General features: G+C 39.7%; 1 protein-coding gene across 9 annotated transcripts in view; it reads left to right on the forward strand.

The window, feature by feature from the left end:
- Positions 1-24,270, forward strand: part of CAGE1 (cancer antigen 1) — a 55,436-nt gene that overhangs the window by 7,013 nt on the left and 24,153 nt on the right. For all 9 annotated transcript variants that reach the window (XM_040460616.1, XM_040460617.1, XM_040460619.1 and 6 more), the window contains exons 4-9: positions 1,340-1,863; positions 4,613-5,668; positions 8,900-9,049; positions 10,919-11,029; positions 13,417-13,497; positions 13,721-13,828. In XM_040460616.1, coding sequence (XP_040316550.1) covers positions 1,340-1,863; positions 4,613-5,668; positions 8,900-9,049; positions 10,919-11,029; positions 13,417-13,497; positions 13,721-13,828 — 2,030 coding nt within the window. The remainder of the gene's footprint in view (positions 1-1,339; positions 1,864-4,612; positions 5,669-8,899; positions 9,050-10,918; positions 11,030-13,416; positions 13,498-13,720; positions 13,829-24,270) is intronic.

Genomic DNA, 24,270 nt, shown 5'->3' on the forward strand with positions numbered 1-24,270 from the left:
TATTTTTCTTTCAGTTTGTGTGTAATTTTCAAACATCTAAGTTGTTGAGACAAATACTGAAGTTGAGCTTCACTACTTAATAAATGGAACTGTTAGGTATTTCTTTCCAATTCTTGGAAGTTGATATATATTATTTAAGGTACATAATTGAGTAATGAAAGCAGAAAAATATGGGTGGAAAGAATAAATACCTACCAGCTTTCGTAGTTATCTCTCAAGAGGGGGAAAGGAGGGAATTTAGATAGAAGGAGGCATCATTAATTAGTTTTGTAACATTTTATTGCCTATTTGCTCCTGATTTTTATCTTTTTAATTTTTAAAATGTTTACTTATTTTGAGGGAGGGGGAGAAAGAGTGAGGGAATGCTGAGCATGAGTGGGGGAGGGGCAGAGAGAGAGAGGGAGAGAGAGAATCCCAAGCAGGTTCCACAATGTCAGCCCAGAGCTCAACTTGGGCTCAAACCCTAAGATAATGACCTGAGCCCAAACTAAGAGCTGGACGTTTAACCAACTGAACCACCCAGGCATCTCTACTTCTGATTTTTAAAAATTTCTTGGGGCACCTGGGTGGCTCAGTCAGTTAAGCATCCGACTTCAGCTCAGGTCATGATCTCGCAGTTTGAGAGTTCATGCCCTTCACTGGGCTCTGTGCTGACAGCTCGGAGTCTGGAGCCTGCTTCGGATTCTGTGTCTCCTCCTCTGTCTTCCCTACTCATGCTCTCTCTCTGTCTCTCAATAATAAACGTTAAAAAATTTTTTTTAAATGTCTTAAGTCTGGATAACTTGTCATGTTGACAAACACAGCATTTAGAAATAGTGTTCTAGAATCCCAGGTGCACTGCCTACCCAACCTGTGACATTAGGCAAGTAAGTGACTTAACATCTCTTATGTCTCAGTTTCGTTATCTGTAAAACAGGGATAATAACAGTGCCTGGCTCAGGGGATTGCTGTGAGATTAACCAAGTTTATGTGTGTTTGTTATTATACTGTTCATTGTGCTTTTGTATTCTTTGGACACATAATCAAAACATTTTAGAATTACAGTACAACAAAAGAATTTTGAAGATATCTTGGAATTTGTTGTAATGGCACTTGACCAGAATGACGTACAAACTTTTTTGGTAGCAGTCATTTGAGAACTTCTGGTCTCCATGTAAAATGTAGTTTATTTTGTTTGCTAGCACAAAGCCATGCTGAAATACACTCAATAAAAAAATGTTGACATAAATATAATTTTAAAAAGACTCCCAACAGTTTATTTCATAAATGTAAATATAACTGTTAGCATATAAATGTATGGACAGCTAATTCTTATTTCCATCTTTCTCTTTCTAATGAGATTTCAACATTGGAAATGACTCACAGAATGTACTACCTCAACTAGTTGACCCCAGCATTTCTTCCTTCAGACAATTTGAACCCATTTGCAAATTTCATCACACAGAAGCATTTAGTAATGAAATGATAACATTTCAAAATCTGAAAGAAGGCTTACCTTATACAATACAACCCGAAATGCAAATTCATGTGTATTATTGTGCAAAAGACACTAATATAAAGGAAGATTCATTTAAGGAAGAAAATTCACTGGGAACTAGCACTTCTACAAATGAAGAGCAATTTGCTCATAAATGTGTCATACAACCTTCTAGAAGTCCACCTGTAGTCCACGGCAGTGGAGAGACAGTGAAATTCATGGAAATGTCACTGGCTAAAAGTGCTGCCACGGAATCTGCCCTCGAACCTAGTCAACCTCAGAGCTTCTGGTATGAGGAAAATGTACCCAGTGATGTTGACAAACCGTTTTACAAAGAGAACGGCTTTAACCAGCTTGATCTGAAAGCTAATTATGCAACAGAGAAGGTAAATTTTGGGGTGGGCAATATAGCTTGTGGAGTATTAAAATATGTGCTTTCAAAAAAAAACCCCAAAACTATGTATATAATTTTAGACTTTTCCAAGTACCACTAAATAATCTAATAATCAGCAAGAGGGACATTGCTTCTCTGGGGAAAATACCTTCTGAGATCTTCATCAATTTAGAAACAGATTTTTCTATTAAAATCATGTCCATACATGGAGATTAGCCCTACTGAATGGTCATGTCTTTGAGAACCAAGGCTCTGTCTTACTCATCCTTTTATGTGTCTTAGCATCTACATGGTGCCTTGGCTTTTATATTTGTGAATCAAATTGGCTGGAACTCAAGAGTTTACAGTAAGGAAAAGATTGAGAAGAGGAAGAAGGATGGAGGTATTAAGTTATTTGACAGGAAAATCTTAAAATTTTTCTATCATGAGGGATTTCAGTTAACAAGTATAAAATGTTAGTTTTTCTACCAAAGTGAAAATACTAATTTGTCTTTTGACTTATTGATTCTGGGCATACATGTAGTATCCTAAGAACACTGAAGATGCCACTAGTATAAATTCTATGTGCTCTCTGAAAATTTTTTAAAAGTAATAGTTTTAAGACTTGGTATGGGCAAATATAATCCAAGAATAGTAAAAATAATACCTTTTTATTTTAAGTCTGATGAGAAAAGCTATGACTATTTTTCATTTCCAAGTATGAGCAGTTTTTTTGTTCATTTATTTGGAAGCATTATTTAAAAGAGAACTTTATTTCCCTGTATTGATTCTGGAAAATGGCATTTAAAAAATCTGATTAATTAGCATTTCTCAAGATTGCTCCTTCCTATTTCCACTGCATTTAGTCATTTTTTCAGTCAATAAATACTTTCTGGAACCTATTCTGTGCTAGGCTCTATGCTATGTGTTGATTATATAATGGTTTTAAAGAATGTGGTTTTTGTCCTCATGAAAGTAACACCTTAGTAGAGGAGACTCACATTAAAGAATCACACAAATAAATGTAAACTTTCAACTATGATAAGGCTCTGAGTGGTTACATATAAAGTGTATGTAAAGTGTAGATAACGTGCTATAGTATTACATATAAACTGTAAGCTGCAAGGATGGTAAGAACTGTGAATAAAATGACAGGAGTCTTACTGTCCTAGTCAGCGAGTTTGGGGGAGGCTTCCGGAAGTAGTGGTCATTGAGCTGAGCTCTGAAGGATAAATTAGGAGTTAAGGAACTGTGGGTGGGAGAGCATTCCATGCAGAAGTAACATGTGGAAAACCCTGTGGCTTCAGGGAACATGGCACCCACTAGTACCTGACAGAAGCCTGGATTGAAGGAGGCATGTAGTAGATGAGGATGAAAGGTAGCCTTAGGCAGCAAGACCAGATAGTAGAACCTGTAGGCCTCTGTAGGGATAGTTGTTTTTATCCCAGAATGATAGTAAACCATTAAAAGAGAGGTCCAGTGACACCTGAGTGGCTCAGTCAGTTAAGCTTCCGACTTCAGCTCAGGTCATTATCTGGCAGGTTCATGAGTTCAAGCCCTGCATAGGGCTCAGTGCTGACAGCTCAGAACTAGAGCCTGCTTCAAATTCTGTTGTCTCCCTCTCTCTCTGCCCCTCCCGGGCTCACACACTCTCTCTCTCAAAAATGAATAAACATTAAAAAAAAAAAATACAGGGGTCTAATATCTCTAAGTTCTAGGAAGTTATATTGCCCACCCTTGCAAATATCTTTTACAGGATTTTTAATGTCATATTCATTTCAGTATTTTCTTACTACAACTTATTGTCCTTTGAAAAAGCCCCTAAAACCTGTGTTGTGGGCAGAAAGTCAATGGCAAAACATGTTCGTCTGACATTCTTACATTCACAGGAGTCATAGCAATGAGATAATGGTTTAGCAGGCAATAAAAGTAGTTTTCATTCAGGGGAGCCTGGGTGGCTTAGTCGGTTAAGCACCCAGGTCTTGATTTCAGCTCAGGTCATGATCTTACGGTTGTGGGATCGAGCCCTGCATTGAGCTCTGCACTGAGCCTCATGCCTGCTTAGGATTTTCTCTTTCCCTCTCTGCTCCCCCTCCCTCATGTGTCTGTTCCCTGTCTCAAAAATAAATAACAGCATTTTTTATTTTTTATTTTTTAATGTTTATTTTTGAGAGAGACAAAGTGTGAGTAGGCAAGGAGCAGACAGAGAAAGGGAGATACAGAATCCACAGCAGGCTCTAGGCTCTGAACTGTCAGCACAGAGCCCGATGTGGGGCTTGAACTCACAAACTGTGAGATCATGACCTGAGCTGAAGCCAGACATTTAACCGACTGAGCCACCCAGGCACCCCAAATAAATAAATAAACATTAAAAGAAAGAGGTAGTCTTCATTCAGAAGAGGCCTCACAGACTGTAGGGTAATTGATAAATTTGTTTTAATTCATTTGAAGTCAAAGAAAGTACATGTGTTCAGAAAATTTCGCACCATAGAAAGTGGTCAGAGTATCAAAGCTGAGTTTTTCTTTTGTAAAAGTAAATATGATACCTATCATATACCTACTCTTTGTGCTCTGCTATCGGTGCTATATATATACTTAGCAGTTAATACCTAAGTATGTTTGTTAAATAGGTATTATTGGAAGTGGATATTATCATTGTTAGAGCTGAGAAAACCAAACTAGGGACCTAGGACTTAAGGCCAGCTCTGATTTCAAAATGTATGATCTTTATACTCTTTTTCACTTATTTTATTTACTATAAGATTTCAGTGTCTTCGAAAGGAATCCAGAGTTTCGGGGATATTCCTGAGATGTCAGTCAGTCACCAAAAGGAAGTCACAGTGGAGGACATGGACAGACCAGGGACTGTCTCATATTGGTGTCCTGCAGTCATTTCTTGGAGTAGTGGAGCATCTCAGGAGGACAGCAAGGCACCTGACATGGAGCAGAGTTTGGAGAGCTTACAACCTCTGGAAGAGGACATGGCTTTAAATGAAGTCTTACGGAAATTAAAACATACTAACAAAAGGCAGCAAACTCTGATCCAAGACCTGCAGTGTAGTAACAAGTATTTAGAGAAGAAGGTCGAAGAGCTCCAGAGGCAGACTACCAAGCAGCAGGTGTTCGTTGACATAAATAAGCTAAAGGAAAAGATGGAAGAACTAATTGAAGACAAATACAGAGTGATCCTAGAGAAGAATGATACCGAGAAGACACTGCAGAACTTGCACGAGGTTTTGACTAACACCCAAAAACATCTCCAGGAATCTAGGAATGAAAAGGAAACCTTACAGCTCGAGCTTAAGAAGGTCAAGGACAATTATGTTCACCTACAGGAAAGGCACATGACTGAAATGCAACAGAAAGATAAAACTGTAAGTCAGTGCATGGAGATGAACAGAACCTTAAGTAAGAAAGAAGAAGAGGTAGAGAGGCTGAAGCAGCTCAAAGGAGAATTGGAAAAGGCCACCACTTCTGCTTTGGACTTGTTGAAAAGGGAAAAGAAGACCCGAGAGCACGAGTTCCTGTCTTTACGGGAGGAATTTCAGAAACATGAAGAGAAGAACCTGGAAGAACGACAGAAACTGAAATCAAGACTGGAGAAACTGCTCACTCAATTTAATACTTTACAGTTCATACCTGAGAACGAGAAGGGGAAGAATGCCAAACTGAAGCAGCAGGTCAGTTCAGTAAAACAAGAAAATGTGAGGCTACAGCAGCAGATTGCAGGGAGCGAGGAGCAAAATTATGCCCCTCGGTTTGAGACGGCTCATTTAAAGGAGGGCTCTGGGGAGGCAGTGGAGGCAGATATCACAAAGGTATTGTCACAAATTCAGAATCTCTAACGCAGAATTTCAGGAGTTTCTAACAGTCTGCTCATGCATATTTAGAAGCAACACTTTGTCAGCAGAAAGAATTATTAACAACGACAAAAAAAGGGAGAGTGGAAAAGGTACCACAGATTTGGAGAAGCTTCTCCGGTTCTTGGGTACTCACATTAAAGACAGCTACTTCTTGGATACTCACCTAAAGAGGCTATTTCTGGCATCTTGTGACTATTTTGGTAGAGATGAAAATTAACATGGGAATTTTCTGGGTACCTATGACCAATCATCTGATGTATCCTTTGAGAAAGGGTTTTCTACGTGGGGATCTCTATGTTTTCATGTCACTTCTGCCTATTCAATGATAAAACTAAATAACGCAATTACGTATTTGGTTTACAAAGTAAAACAAAACTATATTATATCACATATTAATTTTATGAAAGTATACACTTTTTGATTGAGGTGTAATTGACCCATAACATCAGTTTCCAGTTTACAACATAATTCGTTATTTGTACGTGTTGCAAAGAGATCACCACAGTAAATCTAGTTAACATCTGTTAAAAATAACATGAAAGCCTCATAACAGTACATTTGGAGAGGCTGTAATTTTGTATTCTATGCAGTTCAAATGACTTGGTAGACAAGAACCTGGAAGCATGTCCTGGAAGTGATCATTTTCATAAGCCAGAGCACATCTATTTCAGTTTTGAAGGCTTGTCTTGAGATGTTTATAGTATAGGGGCACCTGCATGGCTTAGTTGGTTAAACATCCAACTCTTGATTTTGGCTCAGGTAGGATCTCACGGTTGGCAAGATAAAGCCCCAAGTTGGGCTCTACACTGACAGCATGGAACCTGCTTGGGATTCTCTCTCTCTCTGCCCCTCCCATGTGCATTCTCTCTCTCTCAAAATTAATAAACTTAAAAATATTATTTATAGTACAGCCTTATTAATTCTGACTATTTAGAAAGAAGGCTAATCTGGGGGCACCTGGGTGGTTCAGTTGGTTAAGCGTGTGACTTCAGCTCAGGTCATGATCTCACAGTTCATGGGTTTGAGCCCTGCATCAGGTTCTGTGCTGACAGCTTGGAGCCTGGAGCCTGCTTTGGATTCTCTGTCTCCCTCTGCCCCTCCCCTGCTTCTGTTCTCTCTCTCTCTCTCAAAAATAAACATTAAAAACTTTTTTAGAAGAAGGCTAATTTTTTTAATGATTCTTAGGAAAATATTGTCTTATACTTAAAAAATTCTCTCTGTGCTCTTTTCTCCAGAAAGAAGTTAGGATTTTCTATGCTAGTGGTTCTCAAGCTTTAGCATTCATCAGCATTAGGTGTGAAAATGCAGATTGCTGGGGCCCACCTCAGCATTTCTGATTCAGTAGGTGTGCAGGGAGGAGGGTGGTGCTGAGAATGTGCATTTCTAAGAAGATCCCAAGTCTCACCCATGCTGCTGATCCCAGGGTCACACTTTGAGAACCACTAGCCTAAGCAGAGATGACCTTAAGTTTAGCTGCTAACCAAATCATGACAAATTTTGAATTGGTAAACTCTGAATAAGTTAGTACAACTGTACAGAGGTTTATCACAGTATATATTTTTTTTCTTGAATTTTCTTTAAAAAAAAAAAAAGTAGTGGTGCCTGGGTGGCTCATTCGGTTAAGGGTCTGACTTTGGCTCAGGTCATGATCTTGCAGTTTGTGAGTTCCAGCCCCACATTGAGCTCACTGCTGTCAGCCTGTTAGCCCAGAGATTGTCTGCCCCTCCTCTGCTCATGCTCTCCCCCAAATAAATATTTTTTTTAAAAAAGGAAAGTTCTTTGTTTTATCTTGACTAATCAATTTCTTTAATATCCCTAAGTCATCCTTACTCTGCTTTTAGTTTTGCTTTTCATGAACTCTAGGTCTGTTTTCTCAAAAGTGTGGTCTGGGAATGTCCATGAGATCAAAAGTATTTTCATAGTAATAGGAAGATGTTATGCCCTTGCCAGTCTCATTTTTTTCACAAGTGCTCCCAGTGGCATTTTCTAGAAACTGTTGATCATTGCTTTTATGGCTGCTCAATGTGTGAAGCAGATGTAAGAATCATGCTGTCTTCTATGAAGTCAGCATTATAGATACTTACAAAAATGTAAAAGATGCCACTCTTTGCACTAATTTTTTCCTTTGGAAAATGTGGTAATTTCATATTAAAATTGTTATTTATGTTGACACAAAGGATTTATTGTTATTTGAATAGATTAGTAAAAATTTTTATTTTATTTTTTTAATGTTTATTTTTGAGAAGGAGAGAGAGAGAGAGAGAGAGAGAGAGAGAGAGAGAGAGAACATGCACACAGAGAGTGGGGGAGGGGCAGAGAGGGGAGACACAGAATCCAAAGCAGGCTCCGGGCTCTGAGCTGTCAGCCTAGAGCCTGACATGGGGCTCAAACTCATGAACTGTGAGATCATGACTTGAGCCAAAGTCAGATGCTCAACCAACTGAACCACCCAGGTGACCCAGTAAACATAATTTTTAAATGTTCTTAGTCATAATTTCTTTTTTTTTTAAGTTTATTATTTTGAGAGAAAGCATGTGCATACACACGCACCAGTGGGGGAGAGGCAGAGAGAGAAAGGAGAGGGAAAGAATCCCAAGAAGGCTCTGCACTGTCAGTGTGGAGTCCAACATGGGGCTCGATCCCACCAACCTGAGCCAAAGTCTGGAGTGGGACGCTTAATCAACTGAGCCACCCAGGCACCCCCTCAGTCATAATTTCTAATACAAAAAATATTGATAGATATAACCCATATAAACAAAAGGCTTTTGGGATTCTTATTAATTTTTGAGTCTATAAAGGGGTCCTGAGAATCAGAAGTTTGAGAACCACAGCTCATAATTTTTTTTTTTAAATATTAACATTCATCTCCAATTTCGTTTGTTTTTAATTTTAGAAAGAGAGCATGAGCAAGTGGGGAAGAGGAACAGAGGGAAAGAAAGACTCTTAACCGGACACAGGGCTCGATCGCACAACCCTGGGATTATGACCTGAGCCGAAATTAAGGGTCAGACACTCAACCAGCTGAGCCACTCAGGTGTCCCACTATCTCTTCAAATTTAAATTTGAGTGCCACGTTGTTAGGGCTGCTCAAAGTTTTAAAGAGTGGTATTTAATTCAGAATTCTACTTAAAGAGCAATCCAGACTCTCTGTCTTTATTGTAACACCTCTGAATTGTGTACCCATAGGATGCAAAGATGATACATTCTAATTTGTTCCTGAATTGCTCACCTTGTGAAGAAGAAAGCCTGAATCCCCCAGATGTGCAAAGAACCTCTCAGCTGGTCTCCAAACTTCACAGTCTTCTGGCTCTGGTCATAGGACTTCTCACACGTCAGGTAATTTAAAAAATTCATATTTTTTATTGGGGAAGGAAGAAATATAGAAGTTGGACTAAACCAAAGAAGCAATATAAAGCGTTGGGAGTTAAGTCATGGGAGAAAAAAATGGAAGACAAAATTCAGACCTCCTCCTGCTTCTTTTTATCTTTCTTTAACACCTAATTCCCACAAGTAAAATAATATAATCAGATACAAGATAAAGGCACCAGAGAACACCTTTTATTCGGTACTTCTTACATGTCATGGAAACTCTATCAGAGTGATAGTCTTGTTCTCTGGTTCAGTTGGTTCCTAGTGATTAGTGAGTGTTCCCATCATGGAGCTGTTTGCCCAATCTAAAATTTAGCTTTTGGGCAGGGGGAGAGCAGTGGGGAGTTGTATACATTAGTGGAATGAAGAATGAAATTAGTGTAGGTGAGTTTAAATTCTGACTTCACCACTTTCTGGCTCTGTGACTTGGCCCAAGTGACTTTGCCTTTCTCAGCCTCAGTTTCTGCATTGTAAGTAGGGGAAATGATACTTTCCCCTGCCCTGGGAGGTTACAAGCACTACATTTAATGAGAGATGAGAGTACAGAGCATGACATTTGATAGCTTCTCAAATGAGCTAGCTGTCTTTCTTCCTCTTCATTATTGTCCATTTCTTTGATCTTGGGTGTAGTCATCAGAGCCCAAATTGGGGGGCATGGTCTGTGATGTTCCTGATCCAACACAACCCTTATTTCTATTGTGTTTTAGCTAAAGTTTGTTGAATGCTAGCATTTATTTAATGCTAGACACTGAGCTGAGCATTTTATGCAGAGATCACAAAGTGGCAGCATGCAGACTATATCCACCTAACGTTTTGTTTTTATATATGTGACTCTGAATGTGGCACAGACTGTCCTTAGCTGCAAACTTTTCCAGCCTACTTTGTTCCTTCAAACATTTGCTTACTTACTGTAAGGCTTGGCTTTCCACCATGTCATTGGAGGCTGCTTCTCCACCACACCTCCCCATGAAGAGTGTGTCCTCATCCCTCTTGTTGGTGGATGTCATCCCACACCAAATATTATCTGTTTGCTTATTCTGTGTCTCCCACCCCCACCAGAGTAGAAGGCTTCAACATCAGAAACGTGGTATGTTGTATGCCCCGTATCTAATTCTGATGAAGCCCTTAATCAGCACTCAACAAATATTTGTTGACTTTCCAACCTGTCCTTGGAGGCATTTAAATTTACTGACCCTGCCTTTCATGGGTTATCTCATCCAATCCTTATGTCAGTCTTTATATTCTCAGGCTTAAAAAAAAATGGAAACAAAACATGGAAAAACAAACTGGGACTTAGAGAACTGTAGGGTGTCTTGTCCAAAGTCTTACATAGGGTTAAGCGACAGAACTCAGATACAAACTCAGGCAGTCTGACTCATGCACACAGTTTTGGCCCTGAGGTTATACATACAAATACCTTCATTATAGGCACCTAGAGCTTCAGTATTGTTGGGGATGTCTGATTACTCTGCTGTTAGATATAGCAATTTGGCTGAAATTTGGATTTGTAAACTGACCGGGCTAGGCTAACAGGAGATGTTCACCTTATTATAGGTGAGTATTAACTTCCCAGAGATTATACCAATCTGTCCCAATAACCACTTACATACAAGTGTGAATCTATAAGAATTCTTTCTTATAACCCTTTATTAGGTGTCTTATGGATGAGTAATTGAGTTCAATATTATTTTATCTCTTTTGGTTTGATCAGGTATTATGGAATTGTGTGTGTGTGTGTGTGTGTGTGTGTGTGTGTGTGTGTGTGTGTGTTTTCTGTCCTTCTTTTAGCTTTAATGAAAACTTTTTAATATAGCTTCTCAAACTATTACCCTTTAGGACATTACTACTACTGATGCTGAATATTTCAAAGATTGTGAGAAAATCAGTGATATAATGCTACAAAAACTGAAGCACTTCCATCTTAAAAAGAAAAATTTAGATAAAAAGGTACTGTATTTATTCTTTATTCTAAAACCTGTATCATTTTTGGTGAAAATAATAGTCAAAGAGAAAGGTAACATGAAACTCTCCAAATTTTGATTTTTTTAAAAGAATCATTTTGGAGGACCAGATTAGTTTTACTATGGCCCTAACTAAGGAGATACATTGTTCAACATTTGGCTTGTTTTATAACTTAAGTTTGTATTACAAAATATTATTCATCTACCAAAAAAAGGTATGATTATTTTTTCCACTTTTGCATGGCACTACTGATTCTTTTTTTTTTTTAATGTTTATTTTTGAGACAGAGAGAGAATGAGCACAAGCCAGGGAGGGGCAGAGAGAGGGAGAGAGACACAGAATCCGAAGCAGGTTCCAGGCTCTGAGCTGTCAGCACAGAGCCCTATGTGAGGCTCAGACTCAAACCACGCGATTGTGACCTGAGCCGAAGTCAGATACTTAACCGACTGGGCCACTCAGGCGTCCCAGCACTACAGATTCCTGAAGAACAGTGTATTTTGATATCCCGATAGTGGTTTCAAACTTTATCACTTGGAATAGTGGATACATTGAAAATCAGTCATTTTATTTTTCAAGTGGCACAAGCATAAGGGAAGAGATTCCTGGAATTTCTTCAATTATTCTTTTCTTGGTATAGTGGTACAGCGATGGAGGGACAGATTAAGAGAGTAAGTGAAATGGGGAAGGTAATACCAGGATGTTAACTTCTGCCAGTTTTCATATGAGAAGAAAACAGAAGTGACAAGTTTATCAACTAACGGAATAAAAATATACTCAAGTATGGGATCTTGGATTGTAGTAACAAACTCAGTCCTATATTATCAGGAAATTACTTCTCTGAACTAGTGTGGGTAGAAATTTATGCAGGTATTCTGGGGAGTCTCTTTGTCTTCTAGTTAACCTGTAGAGAAAAGGATCAAGGAATAACAGATATGCAGAGAAACAGATACATCCTCCATTTTTTAAGCCACCCTTCAAAAATAGGCCCCATTGATGGGGCACCTGGGCGGCTCCGTTGGGTAAGCGTCCGACTTAGGCTCAGGTCATGATCTCACGGTTTGTGAGCTCGAACCCCACGTCGGGCTCTGTGCTGACAGCTCAGAGCCTACAGCCTGCTTCGGATTGTGTGTCTCCCTCTCTCTCTGCCCCTTCCCCACTTATGCTCTGTCTCTCTCTGTCTCTCAAAAATAAATAAATAAATAAATGTAAAAAAAAAATAGGCCCCATTGAGGGTTGGAGCAGGATGTTACAAAAATACAATGTCAGATGTTTGTGTTCTTTTGGTAAATTTACTGAAATATTGGCAGGTGAAATGATGTGGTGTCTGTGATTTGACTTAGTGAAGGGGAGGATTGGAGTGGGGAAGACATGGTTCGGGATATAAATGATACAAGATTGACTGCTAACCGTCAATAGTCGAAGTTGGGTGATAATTAAATGAAGGTTCGTTCAAGTTTTTTCTCTATTTATATTGGAAATTGCTCATAATAATAATTCTGTGCTTCATAGTTTACCTCACTGATTTTTACAGAAGTTTGAATTTTGAAGATTAAGATTTATTGTTATTATACTGAAGGAACAAATTAACAAATAAGAAATGATTATAAATTACACCTAGGAAAAATTGGTAGTTTCTTTTTTTCCTCTAAAGAATTCTGATAGCCTGGTTGTAAAAACAACTGAATATTGGCATAAGCTCCCAGAGATTCCCAAGCCCACCTTCAGGTTCATTGATTGGTAGGACCCGTGGGACTCTGCATAGAGTCATACTCGAGGCTCTGTTTCACAGTGAGGGGATACAGAGCAAAGTCAGCGCCTGGAAAAGGTGCTCAGGGCAAAGTCTAGAGGAAAACAGATTCAAGCTGCCAAGAGTTCCTTCTTAGTGGAGTCACGCAAAATGCACTTCATTTTCCCAGCAATGAGCTGTGACAATATATGTGAAGTTTTTACCAGGGAAGCTCATTAGAGACCCAGCACGCAGGATTTTTATTGGGGGCTGCTCACATAAGCACCTCTGACTAGCACATACTAAAATTCCAGACCTTCCAGAAGGAAAGAGGTGTTCAGTAAACACTATATCTTTGTACAGATAGATGAGGCACAATGAGCTGTTCATATTATGGAACAATGGAAATCCTCCTACAATCCAAGTTTCCAGTTCCCGAGGCAGCAATCTGACTAGCAGGCCTTTCTAAGGAGAGCAGTCTCAGATCTGCTGTGTGATCGCTTTTCTGTACATGAGCTGTAAAAACAGTAGATCTTTGGAGACCAGGGATTAGATGGTGCATGATTTGATGATTTTATTATAAATGTTATAGAATGTAGTTTTATTTTGTCTTCTTTTCTGAAATGTAAAATGCTTTTCTTCTTAGCTACTGAAACATAAAGACAGAATCACAGCTTTTAGAGAGTTGATTACTAATGAAAAAGCATTTCAAGATCGAGTTACTGAGGTGAGTGTAATATTTACTGTGCACTGTCCTTAACAAAATACAATTTCAGATATTTATGTTCTTCTGGGAAATGTGTTGAAATCCTCCCAGCTGTATGTTCTATACATCTATGATTCTAGCCATTGAAGATCTCTTTGATTGTTAAACTTATAAAGTATTTATTGTCAAATTTTCCAAGGAATGTGGAAGTGTTGGAAGTGAGCACAAATGTATGTAATCTCAGGTTACAGGCTTTGATTCAGATGAAACCAAGAATGTTGGAGATGTACCTATCTTACTGGGAGCCAAACGGAATAAGTACCACAGTCTGAATGAAGAGCTTGATTGCTTGGTAAGAAAGATCTTTTGTTGGTTTGCTATCCTTTTTATCCATAGCACCATTTTATGGACAAGTTTAAGAAACTATCAACCTTCGGGGCGCCTGAGTGGCTTTGTTGGTTAAGTGTCCAACATCAGCTCAGGTCGTGATCTCACCGTTCATGAGTTCAAGCCCTGCATAGGGCTCTGTGCTAACAGCTCCGAGCCTGGAGCCTTCTTCGGATTCTGTGTCTCCCTCTCTCTCTGCCCCTCCCCCACTCATGCTCTGTCTGTCTCTCTCAAAAATAAATAAACATTAAAAAATTTTTTGTAATTAAATAAATAAAGGATTCTTAGAATCAAACTTAAAAAAACTATCAACCTTCAAAAACTTTGTTCATTAAAATGGTCTTACACTGGCACTGTGGCAGTATTATTTGACCACAAGAGTATAGAATTGAAGTTTGTACTTTCAGGTTTTGAAATTTTACATATTGTCCTACCTGATACTGTTTAAAGTAATCAGATTTATTTTTTCAAAATGCAGAAATAAAAAAACATGGGCTATTTTTCACAGCGATTGAAGCACATTTATATTTTTAAACATTATTTATTTTAGTAATCTCTACACCCAACGTGGGGCTCGAACTCACAGTCCTGAGATCAAGGGCTACATGCTTTTCTGACTGAGTCAGCCAGACACCCCACTACCATCATTTTTATATCAGTATATCAATAGCTGTTTATAACAACTATGATTTAGGAGTACTTTGGGAAATAGTTCTTATAGTTTACTTTAGATGCCATCTAAAGATGAAGGCATCACCACAGAAAAGAAGTAGTAATCATGTGACTTAAGGGAGGTGTTAGCTAATGTGGTGGCGATAATCATTTTGCAATATAGAAGTGTATCAAACGAATATGTTGTACACCTTAAACTTACACAGTATTATATGTCAGTTATATCTCAATAAAGCTAGAAAAAAATAAAGATAAAACATGAAAAATATGTTATAAGAAAGTGAAAATGTGAGGTGCCTGGGTGGCTCAGTTGGTTAAGTGTCCAACTCTTGATTTCCGCTCAGGTCACGATCTCACAATTTGTGAGCTCAAGGCCCGAGTCAGGCTTTGCACTGACAGCATGGAGCCTGCTTGGGACTCTCTCTCTCTCTCTCTCTCTCTCTCTCTCTGTCTCTCTGCCTCTCCCCTGGTCACACTCACTCTCTCTCTCAAAAATAAATACATAAACTTAAAAAAAAAAAAAGTGAAAATGTGATCTTGGTATCTAGATAGTTACAGAATTACAATCCAATTGGATTTTACTATAATGAAAAGGTGATTAATTAATGTAATTTGTTTTTTAATAGTGATTAATTAGAGAAGTCTATAATATTTCTAAATTATTAAAAATTGGCATTCTGCACTAAATTCATAGCATAACCATTCATCTTTAAGAGAGAAGAAAAAGTCCAATGGGCTCAAAAGTTTCTTGTAATTCATTAACATTTTAATTTAATAAGTTATTATTGACTTCCCAGAAAAGGCTAAATAAAAGTTGTAGTCACTCTGGAGACAGAGAGCTAAATCAAACATGATGCCCACTTCTTTTTGTTTTAATTTAGTGTTTGTTTATTTTTGAGAGAGAGAGAGCATAAGCAAAGGAGGGAGGGCAGAGAGAGGAAGACACAGAATCTGAAGCAGGTTCTAGACCCTGAGCTGTCAGCACAAAGCCCAGCGCAGGGCTCGAACTTACAAACCGTGAGATCGTGACCTGAGCCGAAGTTGGACACTTAACTGACTGAGCCACCCAGGCAACCCCCTGATGTCCACTTCTAACATAAATAACTATTCATAAGGGGTAATGGAGAATTTTTTTAAGTTTATTTATTTTGAGAGAGAGCACAGAGAGAGGCAGAGAGAGAGGGGGAGAGAAAGAATCCCAAGCAGGCTCCACACTGACAGGGCAGAGCCCAACATGGGGCTCAAACTCACGAACCATGAGATCATGACCTGAGCTGAAATCAAGAGTTGGGCGCTTCACTGACTGAGCCACCAAGGCGCCCCAAAAGAGAAATTTCTTAAAAAGTGATACAGTGACTAGCATCTGTCAGAGGCCATGTTTGTTGAATGAGGAGTTCAGAGGAGGACCAGATGCTGTCCAGGTGGGGGAGTCATGGAACACCTCGTGAAGGAGAATGGCTGGTTATGTCCGACCATAGAGTGATGAGAGCAGACCCTCAGTAAGTTCATTAGTAGTTTCTCTGCTTCAGCATAGAAGATACTGCGAGTGAACTTCATGTTCCTAGCAGTGGGAAGCTGGGAAGGAGAAAGAGCACACAACTGGAAGCATGTCAGATACACGATGTCATTTTTTTTTTTTTAACGTTTATTTATTTTTGAGACAGAGAGAGACAGAGCATGAATGGGGGAGGGTCAGAGAGAGAGGGAGACACAGAATCTGAAACAGGCTCCAGGTTCTGAGTTATCAGCACAGAGCCTGACACGGGGCTCAAACTCACGGACTGCGAGATCATGACCTGAGCCAAAGTCGGACGCTTAACCGACTGAGCCATCCAGGCGCCCCACGATGTCATTTTTAAAGTGTGCTGTGGCCTACTTGTGCAAACCGTGTCTCAGACCAAATAATTGATGAGGAAGGGACAACTCTTCACTGGAAAAGTAAGCTATTAAAAGCAGAAGAGAAGAGGCATCTTTTCCTAGCAATTCTAATGGCTGCTAAAACCCTACATTCAAGACTGAGGTAGGGTGCCTGGGTGGCTCAGTTGGTTGACCGTCCAACTTCAGCTCAGTTGATGATCTTGCCGTTCATGGGTTCAAGCCCCGCATCGGGCTCTGTGCTGACAGCTCAGAGCCTGGAGTCTGCTTCCAATTCTGTGTCTCCCTCTCTCTCTGCCTCTCCCCTGCTTATGCTGTCTCTCTTTCTCTCTCAAAAATAAATAAACATGAAAAAAATTTTTTAAAAGACTGAAGGGGAACTTTCAGTGAATGGGTCAGACTGACAACCACCTGAGCCTGCTGATTAATGTCAACCTCACTAAAGGGGAGACGCACATGCCTGTGCCCCGTGACGTGCCACAGGAAGGACACACACAGCAGCATCTATGAAGCCTTTTCAGCAAAACAGCTGGGTCCGAAAGCAGCTTTCTAGACCTAACTACCTTGACAGTAGATAAAGAGATGAATTAAATGACACCATGATAACAAATGCAGAATGTGAAAAACTCTCATCAGTCAACACTGGACACAGGGGAAGGAAGGAAGCGAAGGAATAACGATTATAGACTAAAGGAGTTTGGAGACAAGAAACTAATCAACCAAATGCAGTGAGTGTGTGACACCCATGTATACAGGTCCTGATTTGAACAAACCCACTATAAAAAGGTATTTGTGAGGGGCTCCCGGTAACAGCTCAGAGCCTGGAGCCTACTTCAGATTCTATGCCTCCCCCTGTCTCTACCCCTCCCCTGCTCACACTCTGTCTCTCTCTGTCTCTCAATAATAAATAAATGTTAAAAAAATTTTTTTTAAATAAAAAAAAGGTATTTGTGAGATAGTAGCAGAAAAATCAACACAGTCTAGATATAATACTAAGAAGTTATTGTTAATTTTACTAAATGAAATAGTGATATCACTGTGTTTTTAAAGCCCTGATCTGTTAGTGATACATATTGAAAAGTATGTGTGAATGAATTAATAGGATGTCTAGGTTTGCTTTAAAATACCCTAGGAATAGACACTTGGGTAGCTCAGTTGTTTAAGCGTCTGATTTCGGCTCAGGTCATGATCTCACGGTTTGTGAGTTTGACCCCACGTCAGGGTCTGCACTGGTGGTGCACAGCCTGCTTGGGATTCTCTTTCTCCCCCTCTCCCTCCACCCCTCCCCAACTTGTGTGCACATGTTATCTCTTTCTCAAAAATAAATAATAAACTTTAAAAATAAACTAGGGGGGCCTGGGTGGCTCAGTTGGTTGGGAGTCCAACTTCAGCTCAGGTCATGATCTTGCCCATAAGTTCTAGTCCCAGGTCTGGCTCTGTGCTGACAGCTCAGAACCTGGGGCCTGTTTCAGATTCTGTGTCTCCCTCTCTCTCTTTGTACCTGCCCCACTGGCGCTCTCAAAAATAAATAAACATTTAAAAAAAGTTCTTAAATATTCCAGGGAAATGAAAAGCTGGCCAAGTTGGGGTGGTGGGAGGTTGAAAAGGGATGAAAAAACAATGGAAAATGTTGATAAGTTGTTGAAGTTAAGTGCTGGGAACATGGAGGTTCATTTATACTAGTCTCTCTACTTTTGTATGTGTTTGGAATTTTCCCAAATAAAGAGTTTTAGTTGTGTTCTTTGTTTTTGAAGTGCAGAAGTATGCTCCAAGAGGCTCATTTCTCATTCTCTAAGGAACTCTAGGCCAGCAAGACTTGGTCTGCTGGAGCTAAATTTGAGGCTCATACCTCCTCTCCTCCTTTGTCTTGTGCTTCTCTTGTGGCCCTTCTGACCCCTTGCTTTTGGTTCTTCTTCACAATTCTGATCCTCTTGTTGCTCGTTTCACCTCCTGACCTCTTCCATCTTGAGACAGCGTCCTTGACCCCAGCTTTGCCTACTGACTGGCTCTAGCACTGTGGTTGTTTAACTGTCAAGTACAAAATGTATCCTGATCCTAGAAGCCCTTGATAAGGTACACCAAAGGTGGGGATTTAGTCAGAGGGAACAGACAGGCGTCTAGTTAACAGTGCTGAAGTTCAGGGGTGCCTGGGTGGTCCCAGTTGGTGAAGTTTCCTATCTGACTCTTGATTTTGGCTCAGGTCATGAGTTCAAGTTCATGAGATCAAACCCTGAATCAGGCTCTGCGCTGACTGTGCAGAGCCTGCTTGGGCTTCTCTGTCTTCCTCTCTCTCTCTCTGTCCCTCCCTCCCTCAAAATAAATAAATAAACATTAAAAAAAAAAAACAGTGATGGGGCACCTGAGTGGCTCAGTTGGTTGAGAGCCCGACTTTGGCCCAGGTCATGATCTCATGGTTTGTGGGTTCGAGCCCCGCATGGGGCTCTGTGCTGACAGCTCAGAGCCTGGAGCCTGCTTCTGATTCTGTGTCTCTCTCTCTCTCTCTCTGCCCCTCCCCTACTCGTGCTCTGTCTCTCTCTCTCAAAAATAAATATTAAAAAAAAAAAAAACAGTGATGAATTTTAGGGTTCAAGTTAGGCTAGTTGTAATGATTCTTCAGGGTCCTCCTAGATCCCATCTTCAGTAAAATAGGAATTTTTTTTTAAGTTTATTTATTTTTAAGGAGGGGGAGGGGCAGAGGGCAAGGGAGAGAGAATCCCAAGCCTACTCCATGCTGTCAGCACAGAGCCCAAGGCAGGGCTTGATCTCACAAACCATGAAATCACGACCTGAGCCAAAATCAAGAGTCTGACACTTAACTGCCTGAGCCATTTTAGTGCCCCCAAAATCTTTTTATAAAAATAAAATACTTTTACACCAGTATTATAGAAGATATCCTTTTTTTTTAAGTTTACTTATTTATTTTGAGAGAAAGTGTGAGCAGAGAGAGAGAATCCCAAGCAGGCTCTGTGCTCTCAGCACAACAGAGGGCTTAATCCCATCAACTGTGAGATTATGACTTGAGCCGAAATCAAGAGTCGAATGCTTAACTGAGCCACCCAGGTGCCCCTAGAAGATATCCTGTAACCATAATTATATAATAGTTGAAGACTAAAAACTGAAATACTATTCTAAAACATCCCACTTTACTGTAACACTCACTGTATTAAATGAAACGTTAATTTATTCTTTTGGTAGTCTTAAAAGTTAGAAGTTTATTTCTTCTCAAGGAAATGCTCAGAAAGTAGCAAATTCGCTTCATTTTCATATTCATCTCCTATAGTCCTAAAAATAAGGAAACAAATATTATATAAGGCATAAAACTACTGCTCTAGGAAAACTTTTCTAAGTAAGCCAAAAGAAAACGGTCACAACCCAATGTCATATGGTTCCTCTGAACTATTAAATATACCCACCAGTTCCTGGATTTGGATACAGTATTTCCTTGAGTAAACCTTACAGTTTGTGGTCCTCTCTGCCACTGAACCACCAACCTCCCGAGGAAGATTCTGGGCTCACTGGAACTCAGGTCACACAGATGGGCGGGCTATCCAGTTGGGCGGAACACTTGCTCCTCAGTTTCCACAGGAAGATATCGACCTTACCATCTGTTTCCTTGCCCTCTCCAGCACCCAGGGCATTCATGGGATACTCTGCTCCCTTTCCTCATCTTTCTGGTTTTGATTTTCCTAAATCCTATTGTGAAGCCAGTGCAAGAAGCAATACTTGCACAACAGATCCTGGTTGCAGGATATAACATCAGTCTATTTGTTGACCAACCTAGAACTTAAGAACTCTTCCATCTCTGAAGAATTATCTGTGCAGCCCTGTCACTCCTCCCAGAGCAATCCACAGTAGAAAATCCATTTCACTTCTTGGTCAAATACACATATACCCCACGCACAGAAGAAACACTGGGTTTTTATTGTTCTGTTCTATTCCATTTTTGTGCATGTTGGTCATAAATTCATTTCACTGCTTAATGAGTCACAACCTGGATCATGATTATTAGCAGAAAGCTGCTGCTTGAAACATGTTGTCTTGGCCCTCCAAAAGGATTGCTTTTACCAGGTTGTGTTTCGTGTTATGCCCTTAGCAATCCTAGGAAACCTCTTTCTCTATTTGTTACAGAGAGATTATTGTTTCACTTAGTGCCACGTGGATGAGAACCTCCTTTGAGGCCTCAGGCCTACTAGGAAAAACTTCTCTTTAGAAACAGGTGTGTTTTCATCACACGAATAATGCAAATCATGTAACTGGCCAGATGTCAGTTTTGCTTTAGCTGCCAGGAAGTTCAGTATCAAATGCATGGCTCTGTAGTGCAGGTTTTACCTGTCTTCATGTATGCATCTTGTTCTTCACTTGTTCTGTACATTCTGATTTAATTGCATTTAACTTATATTTTACTATATGTATTCAATCTCAAAACCATGTAAAGAATTGGGAAATCAATCAATCAGCCAGCCTTCAGATGTCCCAGTCTCCTAGGCCATTCATAACAATGACGGATATATTTACGGTCATGGTTAAACGTTATTTCTACCTTGACACACTTTCTCTGTAAGTTGACAGCAGCAGAGCATAAGACAATCCCATTTGAGGAAAAAGTGTTAGTGTAAGAAAAAAAAAAATTTTTTTTTTCTTAGGAAACCTGGAATTATGAACTATGTAGAACCAAATAGCTTGACTGTATTACCAGGCCACTTGTACCTCTCATCATAGAAGGCCTCAGTGATCCTCGCAGAGGTGTGTGGGAGGCACAGCAATGGCCACCCAACACAGCAACAGAGATTTTGTGTCGCTTAATGAAATAAAAAATCTAGGCACTTACAGCAAAAGGGACTTGGTAGCTGTGATTAAATCAAGGAAACTTCTGTGGAGATAGATGATTAAATCAAGGTCCTTGGGATGTGGAGGTGGATTATCCTGAATTATCAGGATGGGCCCAATCTAATCTCATGCATCTAGCCATGTCTGAGAGAGCTACAACCTTGAAGAATGTTAGAGATGCAACGTGCTGGCTTTGAGGATGAGGGAAGGAGACCACAAGCCAAGTGACGTGGGCAGCATTTAAAAGCTGGAAAATCTCCCCTAAAGCCTTCAGAAAGGAACACAGCCCTGCTGACACTTTGACCTTAGCCAAATGAGATCCCTGCCAGACTTCTAACCTACAGAAATGAAAGATAATAAATTTCTGTTGTTTTAAGCCACTTAGGTTTGTGGCTATTTGTTACAGCAGTAATAAAAAGCTAATACAAGAGGTATTGGCCTTATTTTTGGGGGGGGGTGGATTTCAGTGCCTCATAATATATTAGGGCAAGTTAATATATTATTAACTTGGAACTATGTCCATAAATCTAGAACACGGGGACTGTAAAGGGGACCCAACCCAGGAAATCTTCCTCCGGAGGACTTTATAACTGAGCAGTAACACCTGGTCCGAGGGAACCTCATCCAGCACCACCAGCCAGCTGGCTTCTTCACCTCTCAGTACCTGTGTCCACACAGCATGGAAAGCAGCTTTCCAGGAGGACTTCCTCCTCTACTCTGGCCAAGTGTATAGGGCCTGTGAATAGGGCCAGACACAGGTACTCTTACTCTGCCTAGCTCAGCCCTACCCTGGGAGTCTGCCTCTTTGAGATCATTGGCAAGGCCCCTCGCCACTGCTGTAAGTCTGCATTTGCACCACGTGCTCCAGCACACGTGGGCAGACCCCACAGGAAGGGAGGTGCTGGGGAGATGAGAGAGCATGCCCCTGCAATGCTGTCAGCCCTCGAGCACCCTCCAGATACTTCTTATCTCCACTTATGCAAGGGCTCTGATGCGATCTTAAAAAGTATTTATTTTAAATATTTCACACCAAACTAATATAATAAATAACCCTGTATGTACCACCCAGGTAAAGAAATGAAACGTGAATATAGTTGAAGCCCCCTGTGGCTGTCTCCAGTTGCATTTTCGTCCCCTCCACCCAGTGGTAACCATTATCCTGAACTTCATGTTTACCTTGACCATGCAGGTCTGTATTTCCTGCATATATATGTATCTTTAAACAATGTGCAGTATTGTTTTGTATATCTTTTATTATTTTACATATCTTTTTTATTGTACATCCTTTTCTAAGTTTTTTGGCCTCAATCCTATAACTGTAAGGTTCTTTTTTTTTTTTGTGATAGATGTAGCTGCATTTACCCATTTTCACTCCTATGTAGTATTTTAACATATGAATAAATCAGCTCACACTAGAACGTTTCAGATATACCGAGTCTTTGTCCACAAACCTTTGCAGAGCTGAAATCATAATGTCTATATACTGTTGAATTTTAATTGATATATCACACATTTTTATATGCTACTATACTATCCTTATAGATTGTATATAGATTATATATAATTCTCAATGGCTGCATAATATTCCATAGAGTGAAAATACAATAATCTTTTAGCCATTCCCCTTATTGGATGATTGAGTTCTTTCTGCTTTTATGGAGAGGCTTTTCATTTGTGATTATTTCCTTAGAATAAATTATTGAAGTGGCATTACTGCTTTTAAAGCTATAAATATGCATGTGAATCTTTATGTACATAATCAAATGAATTTCAAAAGACTAACTTTACCTTACAGCTATCAGTGTGTTAATGGTGCTATTTCATCAAATATTACCACTTGAAATGTTTCTAACAATTGACCTTTTAGTTTATACTTGTAGTAAGATGAAACATTTTTTAACATACTGTTTTTACAATTGTGTGTGGGGGACAGTCTCACCTGCAGATTTTAATATATACAGAGTTTAACAACTCTCTTTTAACAGAGATTTTAACATATGCATTATATTTTAAAGAATAATAATTGTGATAGAATAAATAACATCCTGTTTGTTATATGCAGATTCCAAATTGCTTTCCAAGACAAAGTTTTAAATGTTATTGTATATATTCCTAGGCCTGATAACCATCTAAAGATTTTTTTGCTTTTTCTTCAATTTCATGTGTCCCCAAATCTGATTTCTCTTCTACCTTCACCGTTATGGAGACTGACCAGGGAGGGTGGGAGGGGTGGGGAGCAGGGGGAGGAGTTTCCCCGTGAGGGCTGAGATCCTCACTGGGCGCAACAAAGGATGCCAAAATCAAAGGACTAAACAAGGCCAAAAACCATGCAGGAATGTCATGGGAAAGACCTAGAAGGGAAGCCACAAGAATCATCGACCAGATAGGAGGATGGGGTGGAGGTGTGGTGGCACCAGGTACAGTACCTATGGATCCAGAAATCTAGGGCCAGATAGAATGGAGCCAAGTGAAGCCTCTTCTCTGTGAACCATGTGGTGAATGGGAGCTCTATCATCGGTTTGACTCACAGTGGTCTAGATCTCCTGCTATTTTAAGCCAAGTGCATAGATAGTCACTTTACTACTCTTCAGTTTCTCATACTTCATCCAAATCTACTTTCTTTTAGTGGAGACTTCAAGTGGGTTCAGGTTAGCATTCAGCTCAGAAGTGCTACAGTGTCTCTGAGACATCAAGGAAAAGACACATTAAAGGACACCTTTCATTAATATTATTCAAATATCACATTCAAGGTTATCTCATGGTATCTTCCTTTACAAAAGAAAAATGTTACCACCACTCCACCCTTTATTATTTAAATATTACTTTACATATACTTTTTGGTATGCTTTCATGAAAATGTTTTAGACTTTTTCAATGATTCAATTCTGTCTTCTAAAATTTTTCTTTTTTTTTTAAAGCTTATTTGAGAGAGAGAGAGAGAGAGAGAGAGAGAGAGAGAGAGAGAGAGAGAATGTGCATTCAGGGGAGGGGCAGAGAGAGAGAGAGAGAGAGGGAGAGAGAGAATCCTGAGCA

Source organism: Herpailurus yagouaroundi, unplaced genomic scaffold (assembly GCF_014898765.1).
Source record: "Herpailurus yagouaroundi ecotype Mexico unplaced genomic scaffold, PumYag 250, whole genome shotgun sequence".
NCBI classification, from domain to species: Eukaryota; Metazoa; Chordata; class Mammalia; order Carnivora; family Felidae; genus Herpailurus; species Herpailurus yagouaroundi.